The 20,586-nt window shown below is 46.5% G+C and overlaps 1 protein-coding gene across 1 annotated transcript in view; it reads left to right on the top strand.

Moving 5' to 3' along the window:
* LOC141092729 (probable cation-transporting ATPase 13A4) overlaps positions 1–20,586 on the top strand; it is a 328,264-nt gene that overhangs the window by 250,923 nt on the left and 56,755 nt on the right. The window contains exon 19 of the mRNA XM_073579122.1: positions 16,727–16,769. Within this exon, the coding sequence (XP_073435223.1) occupies positions 16,727–16,769 (43 nt within the window). The remainder of the gene's footprint in view (positions 1–16,726; positions 16,770–20,586) is intronic.

The raw sequence follows: 20,586 nt of genomic DNA, 5'->3' as shown, positions 1-20,586 counted from the left end.
TGTTCTTCTAGGGCTACCCTGGCTCAGACGGCACGAGCCGGTGATTGACTGGCGCTCTGGGGAAATTCTCCGTTGGGGGCACTCCTGCCAGGAGCACTGCCTACGGGCTCTCACTCGTTCCCGTCCATGCTCGAAGCCTGCCGACCTTCCGGGCCTACCCGCACCCTATCACACGTTTGCCGATGTGTTCAGCAAAAAGGAGGCGGACTCCTTACCCCCTCATCGCTCCTATGACTGCCCTATCGACCTAGTTCCCGGAGCCACTCCTCCCAGAGGGAGAACTTATCCTTTGTCCCCAGCAGAGACCTCGGCTATGTCGGAATATATACAGGAGAATCTGGCCAAGGGGTTCATCCGGAAGTCCTCGTCCCCTGCGGGCGCAGGTTTCTTCTTCGTCCGGAAGAAAGATGGGTCCCTGCGACCCTGTATTGATTACCGGGGCCTGAACAACATCACTGTTAAAAACCGGTACCCGCTCCCGCTGATTCCTGAACTCTTCGACCGGCTGAGGGGGGCCAGAATCTTCACGAAGTTGGATCTGCGGGGAGCTTACAACTTAATCCGAATCCGAGCGGGGGACGAGTGGAAAACGGCCTTCAATACCCGGGACGGCCATTATGAATACTTGGTCATGCCGTTCGGTCTCTGCAATGCTCCAGCGGTGTTTCAGGAATTTGTAAATTAGGTGTTCCGAGACCTACTCTATTCCTGCGTGGTGGTGTATTTGGATGATATCCTCGTTTTCTCGACCGACCTCTCCTCCCATCGGAGAAGTGTACGCATGGTCCTGCAGCGCCTTCGGGAAAATCGTCTTTACGCCAAGATCGAGAAGTGCCTCTTCGAGCAAACAGCGTTACCCTTCTTGGGGTATATCATCACGGATTCCGGTCTTAAGATGGATCCGGAGAAACTGTCCACGGTACTCCAGTGGCCTCGTCCAGTTGGCATAAAGGCCATCCAGCGTTTCCTCGGCTTCGCTAACTATTACCGACAGTTTGTACCCCACTTCTCTACAGTCACCAAGCCCATCACGGTCCTGACCCGTAAGGGGACGAAGTCTAACGTCTGGTCTTCCGAAGCCGAGGACGCCTTTCTTGCCCTGAAACGCTCGTTTGCCTCTGCTCCGATCTTACACCGTCCAATGGCTAGTAGGCCCTTCATCCTGGAAGTTGATGCCTCCTCCACTGGAGCTGGGGCGGTTCTCTCCCAACAAGCTCCATCTGGACGTCTAGTCCCCTGCGGGTTCTTCTCCAAATCCTTTTCTCCGGCGGAGTGCAACTACTCCATTGGGGACCGGGAATTATTGGCCATTAAGATGGCGCTGGAGGAATGGCGATATCTGCTCGAGGGGGCAGTGCATCCCTTTACTATCTTCACGGACCACAAGAACCTGGCCTACCTGCAATCTGCCCAGAGACTCAACTCCAGACAAGCCAGGTGGGCTCTGTATTTTTCCCGTTTTGAGTTTAAGCTCCACTTCCGGCCCGGCAGTAAGAACATCAAAGCTGATGCGCTTTCCAGGTCTTTGCAGCCACCGGAGAAGGAGGAGGATCCATCATATATTATCGAGCCGGCTAAAGTTATCTCCGTGGCCCCCGTGAGATTCTCTACCCTTCCGCCTGGCAAGACCTTCGTCCCTTCAAACAAACGTCTGGAAGTACTGCGCTGGGGACATTCTTCCAAGGTTGCTGGGCACGTTGGGATTAAGAAGACTCTTTTGCTTCTTTCCCGCTATTACTGGTGGCCCTCTCTCCACCAGGATGCAAAGGACTTTGTAGCCTCCTGCAGGACTTGTGCTCAGAACAAGGTTCCTAGGACTCTGCCCTCCGGCCTCCTTCATCCGTTGCCTGTGCCAGAGGCTCCTTGGCAGCAAATCGCCATGGATTTCGTGACTGATCTGCCTCGCTCTGCTGGATGTACTACCATCTTAGTCGTCGCAGACCGCTTTTCCAAGATGGCCCACTTTATTCCCTTGGTCGGACTGCCATCTGCTCCAAAGTTGGCCGAGATCTTTATCCACCACGTGTTCAGGCTACATGGTCTTCCTCTGCGAATCGTGACCGATCGAGGGGTCCAGTTTACTTCCCGATTCTGGAGGGCCCTCTGTCGGCTCCTGGGCACGTCTCTCGACTTCTCCTCAGCGTATCATCCTCAAACCAACGGCCAAGTGGAACGGATTAACCAAATTCTGACCACCTACTTACGCCACTTTTCTAACGCCCATCAGGATAATTGGGTCTCTCTTCTACCTTGGGCGGAATTCGCTCATAATAATCATTCCAGCGAATCAACGTCCAAGACACCGTTCTTTGTGGTAACTGGGCTAAATCCTGGGGTTCCATTGCCCTTTTCTGCATCGTCTGGAGTTCCTGCAGCAGACACTCTCGCCAAGGAGTTTTCGCAAATTTGGAAGGAGACCAGAGAGGCGCTCGAGCTAGCCAACATCCGAATTAAGAAACACGCGGACAAAAGACGAAGGGATCTACCCCCGTACCATCCCGGGGACAAAGTCTGGCTTTCTACCAAACATATCCGCCTGAAAGTCCCTGCTTACAAATTAAGTCCTCGGTACATCGGGCCTTTTGAAGTTCTTGGGCGCATTAACAAAGTAGCCTACAAATTGAGGTTGCCGGCATCACTCCGGGTCCCTAACGCCTTCCATATCTCGCTCCTTAAACCTGTGGTCTTGAATCGGTTCCAACCAACCTCCATGTCCCCTCCCTCGCCAATTTGTTCTAACAATGTCTTTGAAGTAAAGGACATTCTGGCTATGAAAAGGGTCAAGGGTAAGACTCTTTTTCTTATCGACTGGAAGGGTTTTGGCCCAGAGGAGAGGTCCTGGGAGCCCCGAGAGAATGTCGATGCCCCCCTTATCATGAAAAGATTCCTAACCAACCTCAGAAGGAGAGGACATATGGGAGGGGGTACTGTGACATCGGCGGCCGTGCCCGCCGATGCCCCTTCAGCGGCGGTGCCCGCCGCAGCTTCCTCTCACCTGCGTCCCCCTGTCCGCGCGCTCTTCCACGCTGCTCGCCGCTCTGCTACGGGTGGCCGCGCCGGCCTTAGGCCGCGCGCAGCGCGTTCCCCCGGCCTCTTCTGTTAGTAGGGGGCGTCGCTAGGGGAGGGTCTGTAGGGCGCACTTCCGGTCTCCGCATATATCAGGCGTCCTCTCTATTCTGAGGGCGCCTGGTGATTGTTTGTGACTTGCAGCACTCATCGGCCATACCCTTTTCCAGTTTACCCTGCCTGTCCTTGCCGTTTCCATTGTCTGCCCTGTTCCTGTTCCATTTCTGTCTGTCTGTCTTCTCCCCGTGGTCTCTGCTGAGCCTTTCCTGTGGTCTCCTGGCCATTGCCTTCCGCCTTTCCGCCCCGCTATTCCTGCTCTGTCTGCCTGTCCTCCGAGTCGTCCCTGCTGGCTCCGGCTGTCGCGGTTCCGCCCCCTGCGGTCCTGCCCCTAACGATCCCTGTACAGGGGTCGGTCTTCACCAGGTGCGCTCGGCCCAGGGGCTCCGGATCCGCGATCCAGAGGGTCCACTCTTGGACGTATTAGCCAGAGGCGTCACACTCGCCCTCCCAGAGAGACGCACCGGCCATCACAGCCCCTCACTGATAAATCCCAGCAATGATGTCGCTGGGCTGCTCAGTGCGCACAGGACCTGTGAAGAGGTCAAAGGAGGGGAGGAGTCAGGGGTCACATGAACAGGAGCCTCGGACCTCATCACAGGTCCTGTGTGCACAGCCCTTTGTCTGCTCTGCTGGATAACATGGTTCTGGATGAGGGATGTTTATGTGTGGGGTCTGGGGGGTTTACAGGGTAGATGTAGCAGAGCTGTGTGTATGCAAGGTGTATGGAGCAGAGCCGCATGTGTACGAGGTGTACGGAGCGGAGCCATGCGTGTTCGAAGTATACGGAGAGGAGCCGTGTGTACAAGATGTACGGAGCGGAGCCATGTGTGTATGAGGTGCACAGAGCCATGTGTGTGTACAAGGTGTACAGAGCGGAGCTGCATGTGTACGAGGTATACAGAGTGGAGCCTCGCATGTACGAGGTGTACGGAGCGTAGATATGGTCAAGGTGCACGGAGCGGAGCCGTGTGTGTATGGAGCAGAGATGTGTATGGAGAGGAGCCGTGTGTGTGTACGTGGTGTACGGAGCGGAGCCGTGTGTGTATGAGGTGTACGGAGCGAAGATGTGTATGAGGTGCACGGAGCGGAGCCGTGTTTGTACAGAGCGGAGATGCATATGGAGAGGAGCCATGCGTGTACGAAGTATACGGAGAGGAGCCATGTGTACAAGATGTACGGAGCAGAGCCGTGTGTGTATGAGGTGTACAGAGCCATGTGTGTGTACGAGGTGTACAGAGCGGAGCTGCGCGTGTACGAAGTATACGGAGTGGAGCCTCACATGTACGAGGTGTACGGAGCGTAGATATGTACAAGGTGCACGGAGCGGAGCCGTGTGTGTATGGGGCAGAGATGTGTATGGAGAGGAGCCGTGTGTGTACGTGGTGTATGGAGCGGAGCCGCGTGTGTACGAGGTGTACGGAGCGGAGCCGCGTGTGTTTGAGGTGTATGGAGCGAAGATGTGTATGGGGTGCAGGGAGCGGAGCCGTGTGTGTACAGAGCTGAGATGTATATGGAGAGGAGCCATGTGTGTACGTGGTGTGTACAAGATGTACAGAGCGGAGCCGCTTGTGTACAAAGTATGCCGAGCGGAGCCACGTGTTTACGAGGTGGGTGGAGCGGAGCCGCGTGTGTACGGGGTGTACAGAGCGGAGCCGCGTGTGTACGGTGTGTACGGAGTGAAACTGCGTGTGTGCGGGGTGTACTGAGCAGAGCCGTGTGTGTACGGGTTGTACAGTGTGGAGCCGCGTGTGTACGGGGCATACGAAATGGAGCCTTGTGTGTATGAAGTGTACGAATCTGAGCCGTGTGTGCACTAGCGGAGCAGAGCGATGTGTGAACGGAGAGGAGCTGAGTGCGTAAGAGCGTAGCTGCATGTGTATGAGGTGTACGGAGCGGAACAGCATGTGTACGAGGTGTATGGAGCAAAGCCACAGGTGTGCAAGGTTTACGGAGTGGAGCCAAGTGTGCACAAGGTGTACGGAGCAGAGCCACATGTGTACGAGGTTTACAGAGTGGAACCATGTGTGTACTGAGTGGAGCCGTGTGTGTGCGAGATGTATGGAGCAGAGCCGTTTGTGTACGAGGCGTGCAAAGTGGAACCGTGTGTGTATGAGGTGTGCGGAGCCATGCGTGTACAAGATGTATGGTAGGGAGAATTCATACCTCCCAACCATCCCGTGTTATGAATGAGTCACCGTAGGAGGCAAAAGCAGAAATACAAGCTAAGTCCAGAAAACCAGAGAAGTTGGCAACTATCAGATTGCAGACCCCTGAACCTATCAACACAACTAGCAGTAGCCGTGGGGGGTTCCTACGATGCCCTAGACCCCTCAATCACAGCCGGAGAAATACATAGGCCTAAAGAAAGAAAGGGGAAATCTAAACTGCCCCAGAGCAGACCCCAAAGCAATAGGCAGCCCCCAACATATAATGACGGAGAAGCAAGATGAAAATATTAACACAGACAGAAAGATAGACTGAGCAAAGACGGGGCCCCAAAACTACCTAGATAGGAAAGGAAAGGAAGGCTGCTGTCTGCAATCTGCCAAAACCCTATCAAAGACATAAGCCAACCAGCTGATATGAAAAAGGCCCTGAAGCAGCTAGGCTTCAAAAACTGAATCAGCACTCAGGTATTTTCAGAAGACAGAGCTAAATGAATTCAGCACACCCCAGCAGGGAATGGCAGAAATCCAGAAAAACAAAGCAAAAACAAAGTCAAAACACAAAAGCAAAAGGCCGAGCAGCAAACTTAGCTTTGGAGGAGCAGGAATTCAGACTGGTCTCCAAGGATCCCACAGAGAAATCACCCGCAGGGCAGAAGGGCGTCAGCAGTAGTGTTGAGCATTCCGATACCGCAAGTATCGGGTATCGGCCGATACTTGCTGTATCGGAATTCCGATACCGACTTCCGATATTTTTTCAATATCGGAATTCGGCATCGGAATCGGAAGTTCAAAGTTGATTGACAGACTGACGTCATCATGATGCGCGGTGTGTGCGCATCATGATGCGCCGTCATTTCGGGCCTTCCGGGGGTCTCTGCCGGCCTGCCGGGGGGCTGTGCCGGCCTGCCGGGGGGCTGTGTGGACTGCCCGGGGTCTGTGCCGGCCTGCCGGGGGGCTGTGCCGGCCTGCCGGTGGTCTGTGCACCCTGTGGGGGTCTGTACCGGCCTGCCGGGGGGCTGTGCCGGCCTGCCGGTGGTCTGTGCACCCTGTGGGGGTCTGTACCGGCCTGCCGGGGGGCTGTGCCGGCCTGCCGGGGGGCTGTGCTGATGTCCGGGGGTCTGTGCAAGCATCGTCCGATGGGACTACAAGTCCCATCGGGCGATGCCTGCTACCATGACAGTGATTGACACATTAGCCAATGATGGGACAGTAGTAGTCCCATCATCCGGCTAATGTGTTAAATGTTAAAAAAAAAAAAAAAAAAATACTACATACATACTACATGCTACATACATACTACATATATACTACATACATACTACATACATGCTACATACATACTACATGCATGCTGCATACATACTACATGCTACATACATACTACATGCATGCTACATACATACTACATGCTACATACATACTACATATATACTACATACATACTACATATATACTACATACATACTACATACATGCTACATACATACTGCATGCTACATACATACTACATACATACTACATGCATGCTACATACATACTACATGCATGCTACATACATACTACATGCATGCTACATGCATGCTACATACATACCACATACATACTACATACATACTACATACTACATATATACTACATGCATGCTACATACATACTACATGCCACATACATACCACATACATACTACATACATACTACATACATACTACATGCTACATACATACTACATATATACTACATGCATGCTACATACATACTACATGCTACATACATACCACATACATACTACATACATGCTACATATATACTACATGCATGCTACATACATACTACATATATACTACATGCATGCTACATACATACTGCATGCTACATGCATGCTACATACATACTACATACATACTACATGCTACATACATACCACATATATACTACATACATACAATACATTCATACAATACATACATAGACATACAGTACATATAACATAGAGTAACCTACTTACCAATACTTGGTAAGTCCACACATTGCAGTGCACACAGCAATGGCATAAAGTGAGACTAGGGACTTTTTTTTTTAAGTGGCGGAGGAATACAGTGCGGAAGGATACCTACCTTCCGTCATTGGATTCCTGCAGCCCGTAGAGAACGGCAGCAACAGCTGATGCTGCAGTTCTCTACCCAAGATCGTCGTGGGACACACTCGTGGACTGCTTCGGATCGTGGGTGAGTATTTTTGTGGTTTGTTATGTTAATATTTATTCCGGAAAAGACAATGGCTTCGGGGAACAATGTGACAAGTATTGGTAAGTATGTTACTCTATGTTATATGTACTGTATGTCTATGTATGTATTGTATGAATGTATTGTATGTATGTAGTATATATGTGGTATGTATGTAGCATGTAGTATGTATGTAGTATGTATGTAGCATGCATGTAGCATGCAGTATGTATGTAGCATGCAGTTAGTATATATGTAGTATGTATGTGGTATGTATGTAGCATGTAGTATGTATGTAGCATGCATGTAGTATATATGTAGTATGTATGTAGCATGTAGTATGTAGCATGCATGTAGTATGTATGTAGCATGCATGTAGTATGTATGTAGTATGTATGTAGCATGTAGTATGTATGTAGCATGCATGTAGTATGTATGTAGCATGCATGTAGTATGTATATGGTATGTATGTAGCATGTAGTATGTATGTAGCATGCATGTAGTATATATGTGTTATGTATGTGGTATGTATGTAGCATGCATGTAGCATGCATGTAGTATGTATGTAGTATGTATGTAGTATATATGTAGTATGTATGTAGCATGCATGTAGTATATATGTAGTATGTATGTAGCATGTAGTATGTATGTAGCATGCATGTAGTATATATATGTAGTATGTAGCATGTAGTATGTATGTAGCATGCATGTAGTATATATGTGTTATGTATGTAGCATGTAGCATGCATGTAGCATGCATGTAGTATGTATGTAGTATATATGTGGTATGTATGTAGCATGCAGTATGTATGTAGCATGCATGTAGTATACATGTAGTATGTATGTTGCATGTAGTATTTATGTAGTATGAATGTAGCATGTATGTAGTATGTAGTATGAATGTAGCATGTATGTAGTATGCATGTTGTATGTATGTAGCATGTAATTTTTTTTTTTTTTTTTACATTTAACACATTAGCCGGATGATGGGACTACTACTGTCCCATCATTGGCTAATGTGTCAATCACTGTCATGGTAGCAGGCATCGCCCGATGGGACTTGTAGTCCCATCGGACGATGCCTGCACAGACCCCCGGAGCCTGCACAGCCCCCCGGCAGGCCGGCACAGCCCCCCGGCAGGCCGGCACAGCCCCCCGGAGCCTGCACAGACCACCGGCAGGCCGGCACAGCCCCCCGGCAGGCCGGCACAGCCCCCCGGAGCCTGCACAGACCACCGGCAGGCCGGCACAGACCACCGGAGCCTGCACAGACCCCCTGGCAGGCCGGCACAGCCCCCCGAAAGGCCCGTACAGACCCCAGAGAGGCTGTACAAGGGCAGGAAAGGGTTTTTCTTATTCCGATACCGGAAGTCCCATAGACTTGAATGGGACTTCCGGTATCGGAATCGGCGATACCGATACTTTTTTTAAAGATCGGCCGATACCATCCGATACGATACTTTGAAGTATCGGACGGTATCGCTCAACTCTAGTCAGCAGCATTATATCCAGTCCGTAACTCCACTCAGCCAGTCACAATCATCAGCCTCAGGTGTTTGACAATCAGGCTCACTACCTTTCTTTACCAGAAGAGGGAGTTCCTCGGGCCTCAGTAATGAAGGGGAAAATGAACTCACAACAGTACCTCCCCCTTGAGGAGGGGTCACCGAACCCTCAACTATGCCACCAGGGCGATCAGGGTGAGCCCGATGAAAGGCACGCACCAATCGTTTGGCATGAATATCAGAGGCGGAGACCCAGGAATTATCCTCCTGACCATAACCCTTCCACTTAACCAAATACTGGAGTCTCCGTCTAGCCAGACGGGAATCCAGTACTTTCTCTACCTCATACTCCATGTTACCTTCAACCAATACAGGGTCTGGAGGTGCCACCCCGGAACAACAGGTTCAACAAACCTCTTCAACAAAGATTTATGGAACACATTATGGATTTTAAATGTGACAGGAAGAGCCAAACGAAAAGAGACCGGATTAATAATCTCCACAATCTTGTAAGGTCCAATGAATCTAGGCTTAAACTTAGGAGAAGCCACCTTCATAGCAATATTTTTTGATGATAACCACACCATATCACCAACCTTAAACTGGGGACCAATGGTCCTATGTCGGTTTGAAAACCGCTGGGCCTTCTCCTGGGAGAGAGATAACTTATCCACCACTTGGTCCCAGATCTGGTGCATTCTCTCCACCACAATGTCAACACCTGGGCAGGCAGAGGGCTCCACCTGCCCTGAAGAAAATCGAGGATGAAACCCAAAGTTACAAAAAAAAGGTGACATCAAAGTGGCAGAACTAGCTCTATTATTCAAAGCAAATTCGGCCAAGGGCAAAAATGAAACCCAATCATCCTGATCAGCAGAAATAAAACATCTCAAATATGACTCCAAGGTCTGGTTTGTTCTCTCTGTCTGCCCATTGGTCTGAGGGTGAAAAGCAGAGGAGAAGGACAACTGAATTCCCAGCCTGGAACAGAAAGTTCTCCAAAATCTAGACACAAACTGCACTCCTCTGTCAGATACAATGTTTTCAGGAATCCCGTGCAAACGAACCACCTGTTGTAAAAACAGGGGCACCAACTCAGAGGAAGACGGCAACTTAGGGAGTGGTACAAGATGAACCATCTAGAGAACCTATCACAAATCACCCAAATGACAGTCATCCTCTGAGAGACAGGCATATCAGAGATGAAATCCATTGAAATATGGGTCCATGGCCTCTTGGGGACAGGCAAAGGCATCAACAACCCACTAGAGCGAGAACACGATTTAGACCGGGAGCACGTCCCACAGGACTGCACAAAATTCCTGACATCACAAGACAAGGAGGGCCACCAAAAAAAACGACTCACCAGATCTCTAGTACCAAAAATACCTGGATGACCAGCCAAAGCAGAGCAATGAACTTCAGACATCACTCTCTTCTTCCACTGGTCAGGAACATACAACTTTCCACTGGGACAACGCTCAGGTTTGTCCTCCTGGAACTCTTCCAGAGCAAGTCTCAAATCGGGCGAGATGGCAGAAAGAACTACCCCTTCGCCTAAGATGGTAGCAGGCTTGGTCACCACAGGAGAATCAGCAAGGAAGCTCCTAGAGAGGGCGTCTGCCTTGACATTCTTTGTTCCAGGAAGAAAAGAAACCACAAAATCAAAACGTGTGAAAAACAAGGCCCACCTAGCCTGTCTAGGGTTCAAGCGCTTAGCCGACTCTAGGTAAATCAAATTCTTGTGGTCAGTGAGGACCACGACTTGATGCTTAGCTCCCTCCAACCAATGTCTCCACTCCTCAAATGCCCATTTCATAGCCAACAGTTCCCTATTCCCCACATCATAGTTACGTTCAGATGGAGAGAACTTTCGGGAAAAGAAAGCACAGGGATTCATTTTAGATGTTACAGGATCCTTTTGGGACAAAACAGCTCCTGCACCAATCTCAGAAGCATCCACCTCTACCTGGAATGGAAGTGAGACATCAGGTTGCCGCAAAACCGGGGCGGAGGTGAATCTTCGCTTCAACTCCTGAAAGGAAGAAACAGCCTCCGGAGACCAATTTAACACATCAGCACCCTTTTTAGTCAAATCAGTCAATGGCTTGGGAATACTAGAAAATTTTGCTATAAATTTCCGATAAAAATTAGCAAAACCCAAAAACTTCTGGAGGGCCTTCAAAGAAGTGGGCTGAACCCAATCGTGAATGGCTTGTACCTTGGCCGGGTCCATTTGAATAGTTGACGGGGACAAAATAAATCCCAAAAAAGAAATCCTCTGTACTCCAAAAAGGCATTTAGATCCCTTGACATACAGGGAATTCTCCCTCAAGATCCGGAACACAGTCCGAATATGTTCCACATGAGAATCCCAATCCTTGGAGAAGATCAAAATATCATCCAGATAGATAATCAAAAATTTATCGACAAAATCTCAGAAAATATCGTTCATGAAGCACTGGAAGACAGAAGGGGCATTAGTGAGCCCAAAAGGCATCACCAGGTACTCAAAATGTCCCTCCGGAGTATTAAACGCCATCTTCCATTCATCCCCATGCTTAATGCGAATAAGATTATACGCCCCCTGAGGTCAAGCTTGGTAAACCAGCAAGCACCTTTAACTCTGGAGAATAGATCAGAAATCAAGGGTAACGGATACTGATATTTAACAGTAATTTTGTTGAGGGCACGATAATCAATACAAGGTCTTAATGATCCATCCTTTTTGGCTAAAAAAAAAAAACCGGCACCCAAGGGTGACGAGGATGGTCTAATATGACCCTTCTCCAACGCCTCCTTAATATAGGATCGCATAGCCTCGTGCTCGGGTACAGATAAATTGAAGAGCCGACCATTGGGAAATTTGCACCCCGGGCTCAGTTCAATTGCACAGTCATAACTCCTATGAGGAGGCAGAGATGCAGACTCATTCTCACTAAATACATCATAAAAGTCCGCCAAATAATCAGGAACATCATGCGACTGAGGAGAGGTGGAAAACACTGGAGCCTCACTAAAGGCACACCAACAACCCCAACTCACCACAGACACAGATTTCCAATCCCAAACTGGATTATGAATCTGTAACCAGGGAAACACCAGAACAACAGTATCATGCAGATTATGCAACACCAGAAATCTGCAATTTTCTTGATGGTCTGGGGCGACCCGCATTACCACCTGGGTCCAAAACTGGGGTTTATTTTTAGCCAAAGGAGTAGCATTAATTCCCCTCAAAGGGATAGGCGTCTGTAGAGGTGTCCTCGGAAATCCACAACGTTTAGCAAAATCCAAGTCCATTAGGTTTAGGGCTGCTCCCGAATCCACAAACGCCTTGGCGGAAAATGTGAACAGGGAGCAGATCAGAGTAATAGCCAGAAGAAACTTAGGTTGAACACCCCCAACAGAAAATGTGTGTGCAAAGCGTTTCTCTCGTTTGGGACAGACAGAAATAATATGCGAGGCATCTCCACAGAAAAAACACAACTTATTACGCCTTCTGAACTCCTGACGCTGCTCTCTGTAAAAAACTGTATCACATTGCATAGGTTCAGACATTTGTTCAACAGGTGGCAACACCTCTCGTGCAGCTTTGCGTTCGCGCAAACGCCGATCAACCTGAATGGCTAATGACATAGAATCGTCAAGACCAGAGGGAACAGGAAATCCCACCATAGTATCTTTTACGGCTTCTGACAACCCCTTCTGAAAGAGAGCAGCCAAGGCATTATCATTCCAGGTAGTAAGTACTGCCCACTTTCGGAATTTTTGACAGTACAATTCTGCAGAATCACGACCCTGGCTCAATGCCAGCAGGGTCTTTTCAGCCTGATCAATGGCATTAGGTTCGTCATACAACAACCCCAAAGCTTGAAAGAATGCGTTCACATTAGTCAGAATAGGATCATCTGGTTTCAAAGAAAACGCCCAATCCTGGGGATCGCCACGCAGCAAAGAGATGACAATTTTAACCTGCTGCGCGGAGCTCCCTGACGAGTTAGGCTTCAAGGCAAAAAATAATTTACAATTATTTTTGAAATTCAAAAATTTAGACCGATCCACAAAAAATACATCAGGTGTAGGAATCTTTGGTTCAGCATCATGTGAATGAGCAAGGTAGGTGGAAATTCCCCGCACTTCCGCAGCGAGCTGCTCCACACGATCAGACAATTGCTTTATCTCCATTGAGAGAAAAAAAAATTCCCCCTACGGCCTCAGAGATATAGAGGAAAAAATATACACACTTTTTTTTTTTCTTTTACAATTCTTTCCTGCTATTGAGTTTCCTAGAATCTGCGGTATGGCAGGTGATTCTGTTATGAATGAGTCACCGTAGGAGGCAAAAGCAGAAATACAAGTTAAGTCCAGAAAACCAGAGAAGTTGGCAACTATCAGATTGCAGACCCCTGAACCTATCAACATAACTAGCATTTGCCGTGGGGGGTTCCTACGATGCCCTAGACCCCTCGATCACAGCCGGAGAAATACATAGGCCTAAAGAAAGAAAGGGGAAATCTAAACTGCCCCAGAGCAGACCCCAAAGCAATAGGCAGCCCCCAACATATAATGACAGAGAAGCAAGATGAAAATACTAACACAGACAGAAAGATAGACTGAGCAAAGATGGGGCCCCAATACTACCTAGATAGGAAAGGAAAGGAAGGCTGCTGTCTGCAATCTGCCAAAACCCTATCAAAGACATAAGCCAACCAGCTGATATGAAAAAGGCCCTGAAGCAGCTAGGCTTCAAAAACTGAATCAGCACTCAGGTATTTTCAGAAGACAGAGCTAAATGAATTCAGCACACCCCAGCAGGGAATGGTAGAAATCCAGAAAAACAAAGCAAAAACAAAGTCAAAGCACAAAAGCAAAAGGCCGAGTAGCAAACTTAGCTTTGGAGGAGCAGGAATTCAGACTGGTCTCCAAGGATCCCACAGAGAAATCACCCGCAGGGCAGAAGGGCATCGGCAGCATTATATCCAGTCCGTAACTCCACTCAGCCTGTCACAATCATCAGCCTCAGGTGTTTGACAATCAGGCTCACTACCTTTCTTTTCCAGAAGAGGGAGTTCCTCAGGCCTCAGTAATGAAGGGGAAAATGAACTCACAACAATCCCGGATCTAGCGGGACAGTCCCGATTTTGAGATAGAGTCTGCCCCACTGCTCCGGCCAGGAGCTTACTTTTCCCGTGGACACAGGAGTACACAGCGGAGCCCCGAGGAGCACTTTAAAATTCACACATTCCACTGGAAGTGATGTGCTAGAAGCTGACCAGAAATTAGGTAATTTCAGGAGGAGATTGTGACAGAACCATGGAGGCACTTCAGGGAATGCTTCAGATCCATCACCGTGTCCTCCTCCGACAACACGGACAGCAGGATTGCCTTGGAATCAGGGATGCTGGCCATGTGAGCAGATTATGATATGTCCTGCACCAGGAGGCTCTGGTGGGCATTACAATGGGAGCTGGGCTTCTATAGTATCTTTATAGAATCTTTCTTTCTCTCTCCTTTTCTCTCTCTCTCTGTTCTTTCTTTGGCTCTTTGTTCTCATTCTTTCCCCTCTTTCTTCCTTTCTCTCTGTTCTGTCTTTCTTTCTCTCTCTCTGTTTTTTCTTTCTTTCCTCTCTCTGTTCTTTCTTTCTCTCTGTTCTTTCTCTCTGTGTTATTTCTTTTTCTTTCTCACTCTCTGTTCCTTCTTTCTCCCCCTTCTTTCTTTCACTCTCTATTCTTTCTTTCTCTCTCTATTCTTTCTTTCTTTCTTTCTTTCTTTCTTTCCCCTCTTTATTTCTTTCCCCTCTTTCTTTCTCTCTCCCTCTCTGTTATTTCTTTCCCCTCTTTCTTTTTTTCTCTCTCTGTTCTTTTTTATGTCCACTCTTTCTTTCTCTCTCTATTCTTTTTCTTTCTTTCTTTCTTTCTTCTTTCTCTCTGTTCTTTATTTCCCCTCTTTCTTTCTCTTTCTCTCTGTTCTTTCTTTTTCTTTCTTTCCCCTCTTTCTTTCTCTCTCTAATCTTTCTTTCTCTCTCTGTTCTTTCTTTCTCTCTGTTCTTTCTTTCTCTCTGAGTTTGATCTTTCTTTCTCTCTCTCTCTATTCTTCCTTTCTTTATCTCTGTTTTTTCTCTCTATCTATTCTCTTTCTTTCCTCTCTTTCTTTCACTTTTTTCTTTCTCTCTCTGTTCTTTCTCTTTCTTTCTGTCTTTCTTTCTGTTCTTTCTTTCCCCTCTTTCTTTCTCTCTGTTCTTTCTTTCCCCTCTTTCTTTCTTTCCCTCTGTTCTTTCTTTCCCCTCTTTCTTTTATTTTACTCTCTCTGTTCTTTCTTTCTCTCTGTTTCTTTCCCTCTATCTCTCTGTTCTTTCTTTCTTTCCCCTTTCTTTCTCTCCTGTTCTTTCTGTCCCTTCTTTCTTTCTTTCTTTTTCTGTCTGTTCTTCCTTTCCTTCCCCTCTTTCTCTCTCTCTGTTCTTTCTTTATTTCTCTGTTTCTTTCTTTCTCTCTGTTCTTTCCCCCTCTTGCTTTCTCTCTACCTCTCTGTTCTTTCTTTCCCCTCTTTCTTCTTCTTTCTCTCTGTTCTTTTTTCTGTCCCCTCTTTCTTTCTCTCTCTGTTCTTTCTTTCTCTCTCTTTGTCTTTCTTTCTATATCTCTGTTATTTCTTTCCCCTTTCTTTCTCTCTCTGTTCTTTCTTTCACCTCTTTCTCTTTCTTTCTTTCTCTTTCTGTTCATTCTTTCTCTGTTCTTTCTTTCTCCTCTTTCTTTCTATTTCTTTCTTTCTCTCTCTCTCTGTTCTTTCTTTTCCCTTTCTTTCTCTCTCCCTCTCTGTTCTTTTTTCTGTCCCCTCTTTCTTTCTCTCTCTGTTCTTTCTTTCTCTCTCTGTTTCTTTTTTTCTCCCTGTTCTTTCTTTCCTCTCTTTATTTCTTTCTCTCTTCTTTCTTTCTTCCCCTCTTTCTTTCTCTCTCTGTTTTCTTTCTCTCTCTCTGTTCTTTCTTTCTTTTCCTCAGTACCAGTGAGTGTGCCCACAGTACCAGTCACTGTGCCCATGACAGCCACTGTGCGCTCAGTACCACTCAGTGTGATCAGCAGTGCTAAATGGGTGTGGCTGGGGTGTGGACATGGATGTCATTAGTTGTGAAATGGGTGTGGTCAGGGGTGTGGCCTAAAATTTGCCCCTCTTTCCCTTCTTTAAAAGTTGGGAGGTATGCCCTCCTCCCACTTACGCCATTGTGAGACTTAGATCCCTATAGTCCCAATATAATGACAGATTCCCCACAGGAAACACCCTAAAACCCTGTCTCTTCTCTTCCCTTATATGCAGTATACTTACAACCAGGGGTTTCCACTGCTCTCTTTTGGCATTCTTGAATTATGCACATTCGCCACACCATTGCATCTAGCTTCAGCACCCCTCTAACTGGCAGTATCATCCTCTCTTCAGTATATGTGCATCCAGTTCTGCCCTTATGTGCAGGGCTACTCACAAAAGTCACCATCTGTAGATCTGCTCTTCATATTTTTTTGCTAATCCTGGTGTTAATGCACCAAGCTGACGACAGCCATAAACCACACAATATAAGCCCACCAGCCACATGTGGTTCCAAATCATAGGTTGGGGATTCCTGGTTTATATGTTTAAGTTTTTAAAGAAGAAACTTAGCAAAACTTTACAAAACATTACACAGATATGACAAAAATGAATATCCAATTTTCTTTAGTTATTATGCTGGAATGTGTGGTGATGGAGCAAATGACTGCGGGGTGAGTAACATTTAGAATTCTTTCTTATAACTTAAGAGTTTCCTTAAGTTCTTTCATTTGTTTGTTTGTTTTCTAAATTGAATGAGCTATAAATAATATGGATCATATTCTAATATTGATCAATAAATATGGGTCATATTACCAATGATCTATACAATTAATAAAATCACCATTAACAGTAACAAACATAGTAATACAGTATGTAATCCTGAAAAAAAGTCTATATAATTCAGCATATTCTATTGCAATGTGGATTCAGTGGAAGACAACCTCTCCTTCCTTCAATAAGACAGAAGAGATATTTTAGAGAAAAATTCCTTCCTGACTCTAAAATATCACAGAATCAGAATAAATCCTTGCATCAACAACCGATTTCTGCAATTTAGTGCATAAGATTTGTATTATTATTCTTCAAAAAAGCATTAATTCCATTTTTTAATTCTTTTGATTCATTCACGATGACAATATTCCTCTAGCAGAGAGTTCTAGTCTCATTGCTCTAACAGTATCACAGCAAAAGTTCTAAACTCCACTTTCCCCAAAAATCGAAATAATAAACATTACTGAGAGATGCCCGGTGTGCAACGCAAAGTGGTGGGGAAACTTCACAAGACGAGCACTGATAATAGGAAGAGGGAAATGATGGTGACCCCTAATCACTCACCTAATCGCTCTAAATGGGTCTTTCTCCCGTGTCCTGGCTGACCCTGGGCTTAACCCCAGATAGCGGGAAGGACAACAAGACAGTAGTCTTACTACTATGATAAGACAACTTCTGGAAAGAGACAGACAGGAGACAAACACACAAGCAAATGGAACTCCACAGGTTTGAAAAGGAACACAACGGCTTCTCCATGATAACTTACTCCAGAGAAGTAAGGCACAGGATAGAAACTCTATAGCTGGAATGGAAGGAAGTTAGGAGAGGGTTTAAATAATGAAATGGGAGTAGTCCCAATAAGCCGCTGCTGACACAGAAGCCAATGGAAAACTCAGCAGATTTTAAACAAGGAATTCATAAATACTTCCTTACCACAAGAAACCATAAACCTTAACTCATAAATGGCCACTCAAATACCAAAGAGGACAATAACAGAATGATACAGCTATATATTATAAACCAATCATATCTGACTCCGACTTGACTCTTCAAGATGGGCTGATTCCAATCATCGGAATGTTTAAGATGTCATTCACTAGATGCATACTTTATTCACATGATCTGGCAGTGTCCTATTACCACACAATATTGGAAGGAGGTGACGTAATTATTAACTTCCCTGGTACAAGCTCCTGTTCCCCTTGAGCCACTGGTTTGTTTGTTTGGGGTATGGGATGAGGAGACATGGGGTCACTATGCTGGGATCTTTTTGCAGGAGATGTCATTTATGGCATTAAAGGTACTGGCACTGCGGTGGATGGGGGGCTCATGTCCCTCCCTTAGGGTCTGGATTGATTTGGTGAATTCGGTTATTCCATATGAGCGTACACTGTATCAAAATAGAGGGTGCCCGGGTAAATTTGAGAAGATCTGGGTGAGGTGGAATTCCTCTCATCTTACTCTGTAGAGTATAATAAATAGTTGATTGTGTGGAACCAGGCTGCAAAATATTAGTTTTTGTAGTTATAGTTTTGGTTTAGGAAGTTAAATAGGTTCTATTACTTGAGCAATAATATAAATAAAGGCTTGTATAATTTAATTGATATTACATTTTACCCCGTATGTAAACCGGTATGCACATTCTGCTTTGCATCTAATACTGTGTGAAATATACACTCACTGGCCACTTTATTAGGTACACCTGTCCAACTGTGTGTTAAGACTTAATTTCTAATCAGCCAATCACATGGCGGCAACTCAGTGCATTTAGGCATGTAGACATGGTCAAGACAATCTCCTGCAGTTCAAACCGAGCATCAGTATGGGGAAGAAAGGTGATTTGAGTGCCTTTGAACGTGGCATGATTGTTGGTGCCAGAAGGGCTGGTCTGAGAATTTCAGAAACTGCTGATCTACTGGGATTTTCACGCACAACCATCTCTAGGGTTTACAGAGAATGGTCCGAAAAAGAAAAAAAATCCAGTGAGCGGCAGTTCTGTGGCCGGAAATGCCATGTTGATGCCAGAGGTCAGAGGAGAATGGGCAGACTGGTTCGAGCTGATAGAAAGGCAACAGTGACTCAAATTGCCACCCGTTACAACCAAGGTAGGCAGAAGAGCATCTCTGAACGCACAGTGCGTCGAACTTTGAGGCAGATGGGCTACAGCAGCAGAAGACCACACTGGGTACCACTCCTCTCAGCTAAGAACAGGAAACTGAGGCTACAATTTGCACAAGCTCATCGAAATTGGACAGTAGAAGATTGGAAAAACGTTGCCTGGTCTGATGAGTCTCGATTTCTGCTGCGACATTCAGATGGTAGGGTCAGAATTTGGCGTAAACAACATGAAAGCATGGATCCATCCTGCCTTGTATCAACGGTTCAGGCTGGTGGTGGTGGTGTCATGGTGTGGGGAATTTTTTCTGGGCACTCTTTGGGCCCCTTGGTACCAATTGAGCATCGTTGCAACGCCACAGCCTACCTGAGTATTGTTGCTGACCATGTCCATCCCTTTATGACCACAATGTACCCAACATCTGATGGCTACTTTCAGCAGGATAATGCGCCATGTCATAAAGCTCGAATCATCTCAGATTGGTTTCTTGAACATGACAATGAGTTTACTGTACTCAAATGGCCTCCTCAGTCACCAGATCTCAATCCAATAGAGCATCTTTGGGATGTGGTGGAACGGGAGATTCGCATCAGGGATGTGCAGCCGACAAATCTGCGCCAACTGTGTGATGCCATCATGTCAATATGGTCCAAAATCTCTGAGGAATGCTTCCAGCACCTTGTTGAATCTCTGCCACGAAGAATTGAGGCAGTTCTGAAGGCAAAAGGGGGTCCAACCCCTTACTAGCATGGTGTACCTAATAAAGTGGCCAGTGAGTGTATATATTCTATACAGTGCTTATCACCATATTAATAATAATAATAATACATTTTATTTTTATAGCGCCGACATATTCCGCAGCACTTTACATTTCAGAGGGGATTTGTACAGACAATAGACATTACAGCATAACAATAATCACATACAGTAGATTATAACAAATACCAAGAGGAAAGAGGGCCCTGCTCGCAAGCTTACAGTCTATGAGGAAAGAGGTAGACACGAAAGGTGGGTGGTAACAGTTGCCCTGATTGTATGGACCAGCCATAATGTTAAGTGTGTAACAGTACAAACACAGAGGGCTAATGGATGCATAAAGCATGTGGGAACATGATGCGGGAAATCTGGTTATGGTAAAACTTTTGTCTGTGCCACACAGGGATAGATTAGGTTAATGTGTTGAGGCGATAGGCCAGTCTGAATAAATGCATTTTCAGGGCACGCTTAAAATTGTGGGGATTGGGGACTAATCATATTGACCAGGGAAGTGCATTCCACAGAATTGGCGCGGCACGTGTAAAGTCTTGGAGACGGGAGTGGGAGGTTCTGACTATTGAGGATGCTAACCTCAGGTCATCAGTAGAACGGAGGGCGCGTGTAGGGTGGTATACTGAAACAAGGGAGGAGATATAAGATGGTGCTGAGCTATGGAGGGCTTTGTGGGTGAGGGTAATAAGTTTATACTGAATTCTTGAATGGATGGGTAGCCAGTGTAATGACTGGCACAAGGTAGAGGCATCGGTGTAACGATTGGTGAGGAATATGATCCTGGCTGCAGCATTCAAGACAGATTGGAGAGGGGAGAGTTTGGTAATAGGGAG

Source organism: Dendrobates tinctorius, unplaced genomic scaffold (genome assembly GCF_039654945.1).
Source record: "Dendrobates tinctorius isolate UK_male_01 unplaced genomic scaffold, ASM3965494v1 ptg000060l, whole genome shotgun sequence".
NCBI lineage: Eukaryota > Metazoa > Chordata > Amphibia > Anura > Dendrobatidae > Dendrobates > Dendrobates tinctorius.
This window is presented reverse-complemented; position numbering and strand designations above follow the sequence as displayed.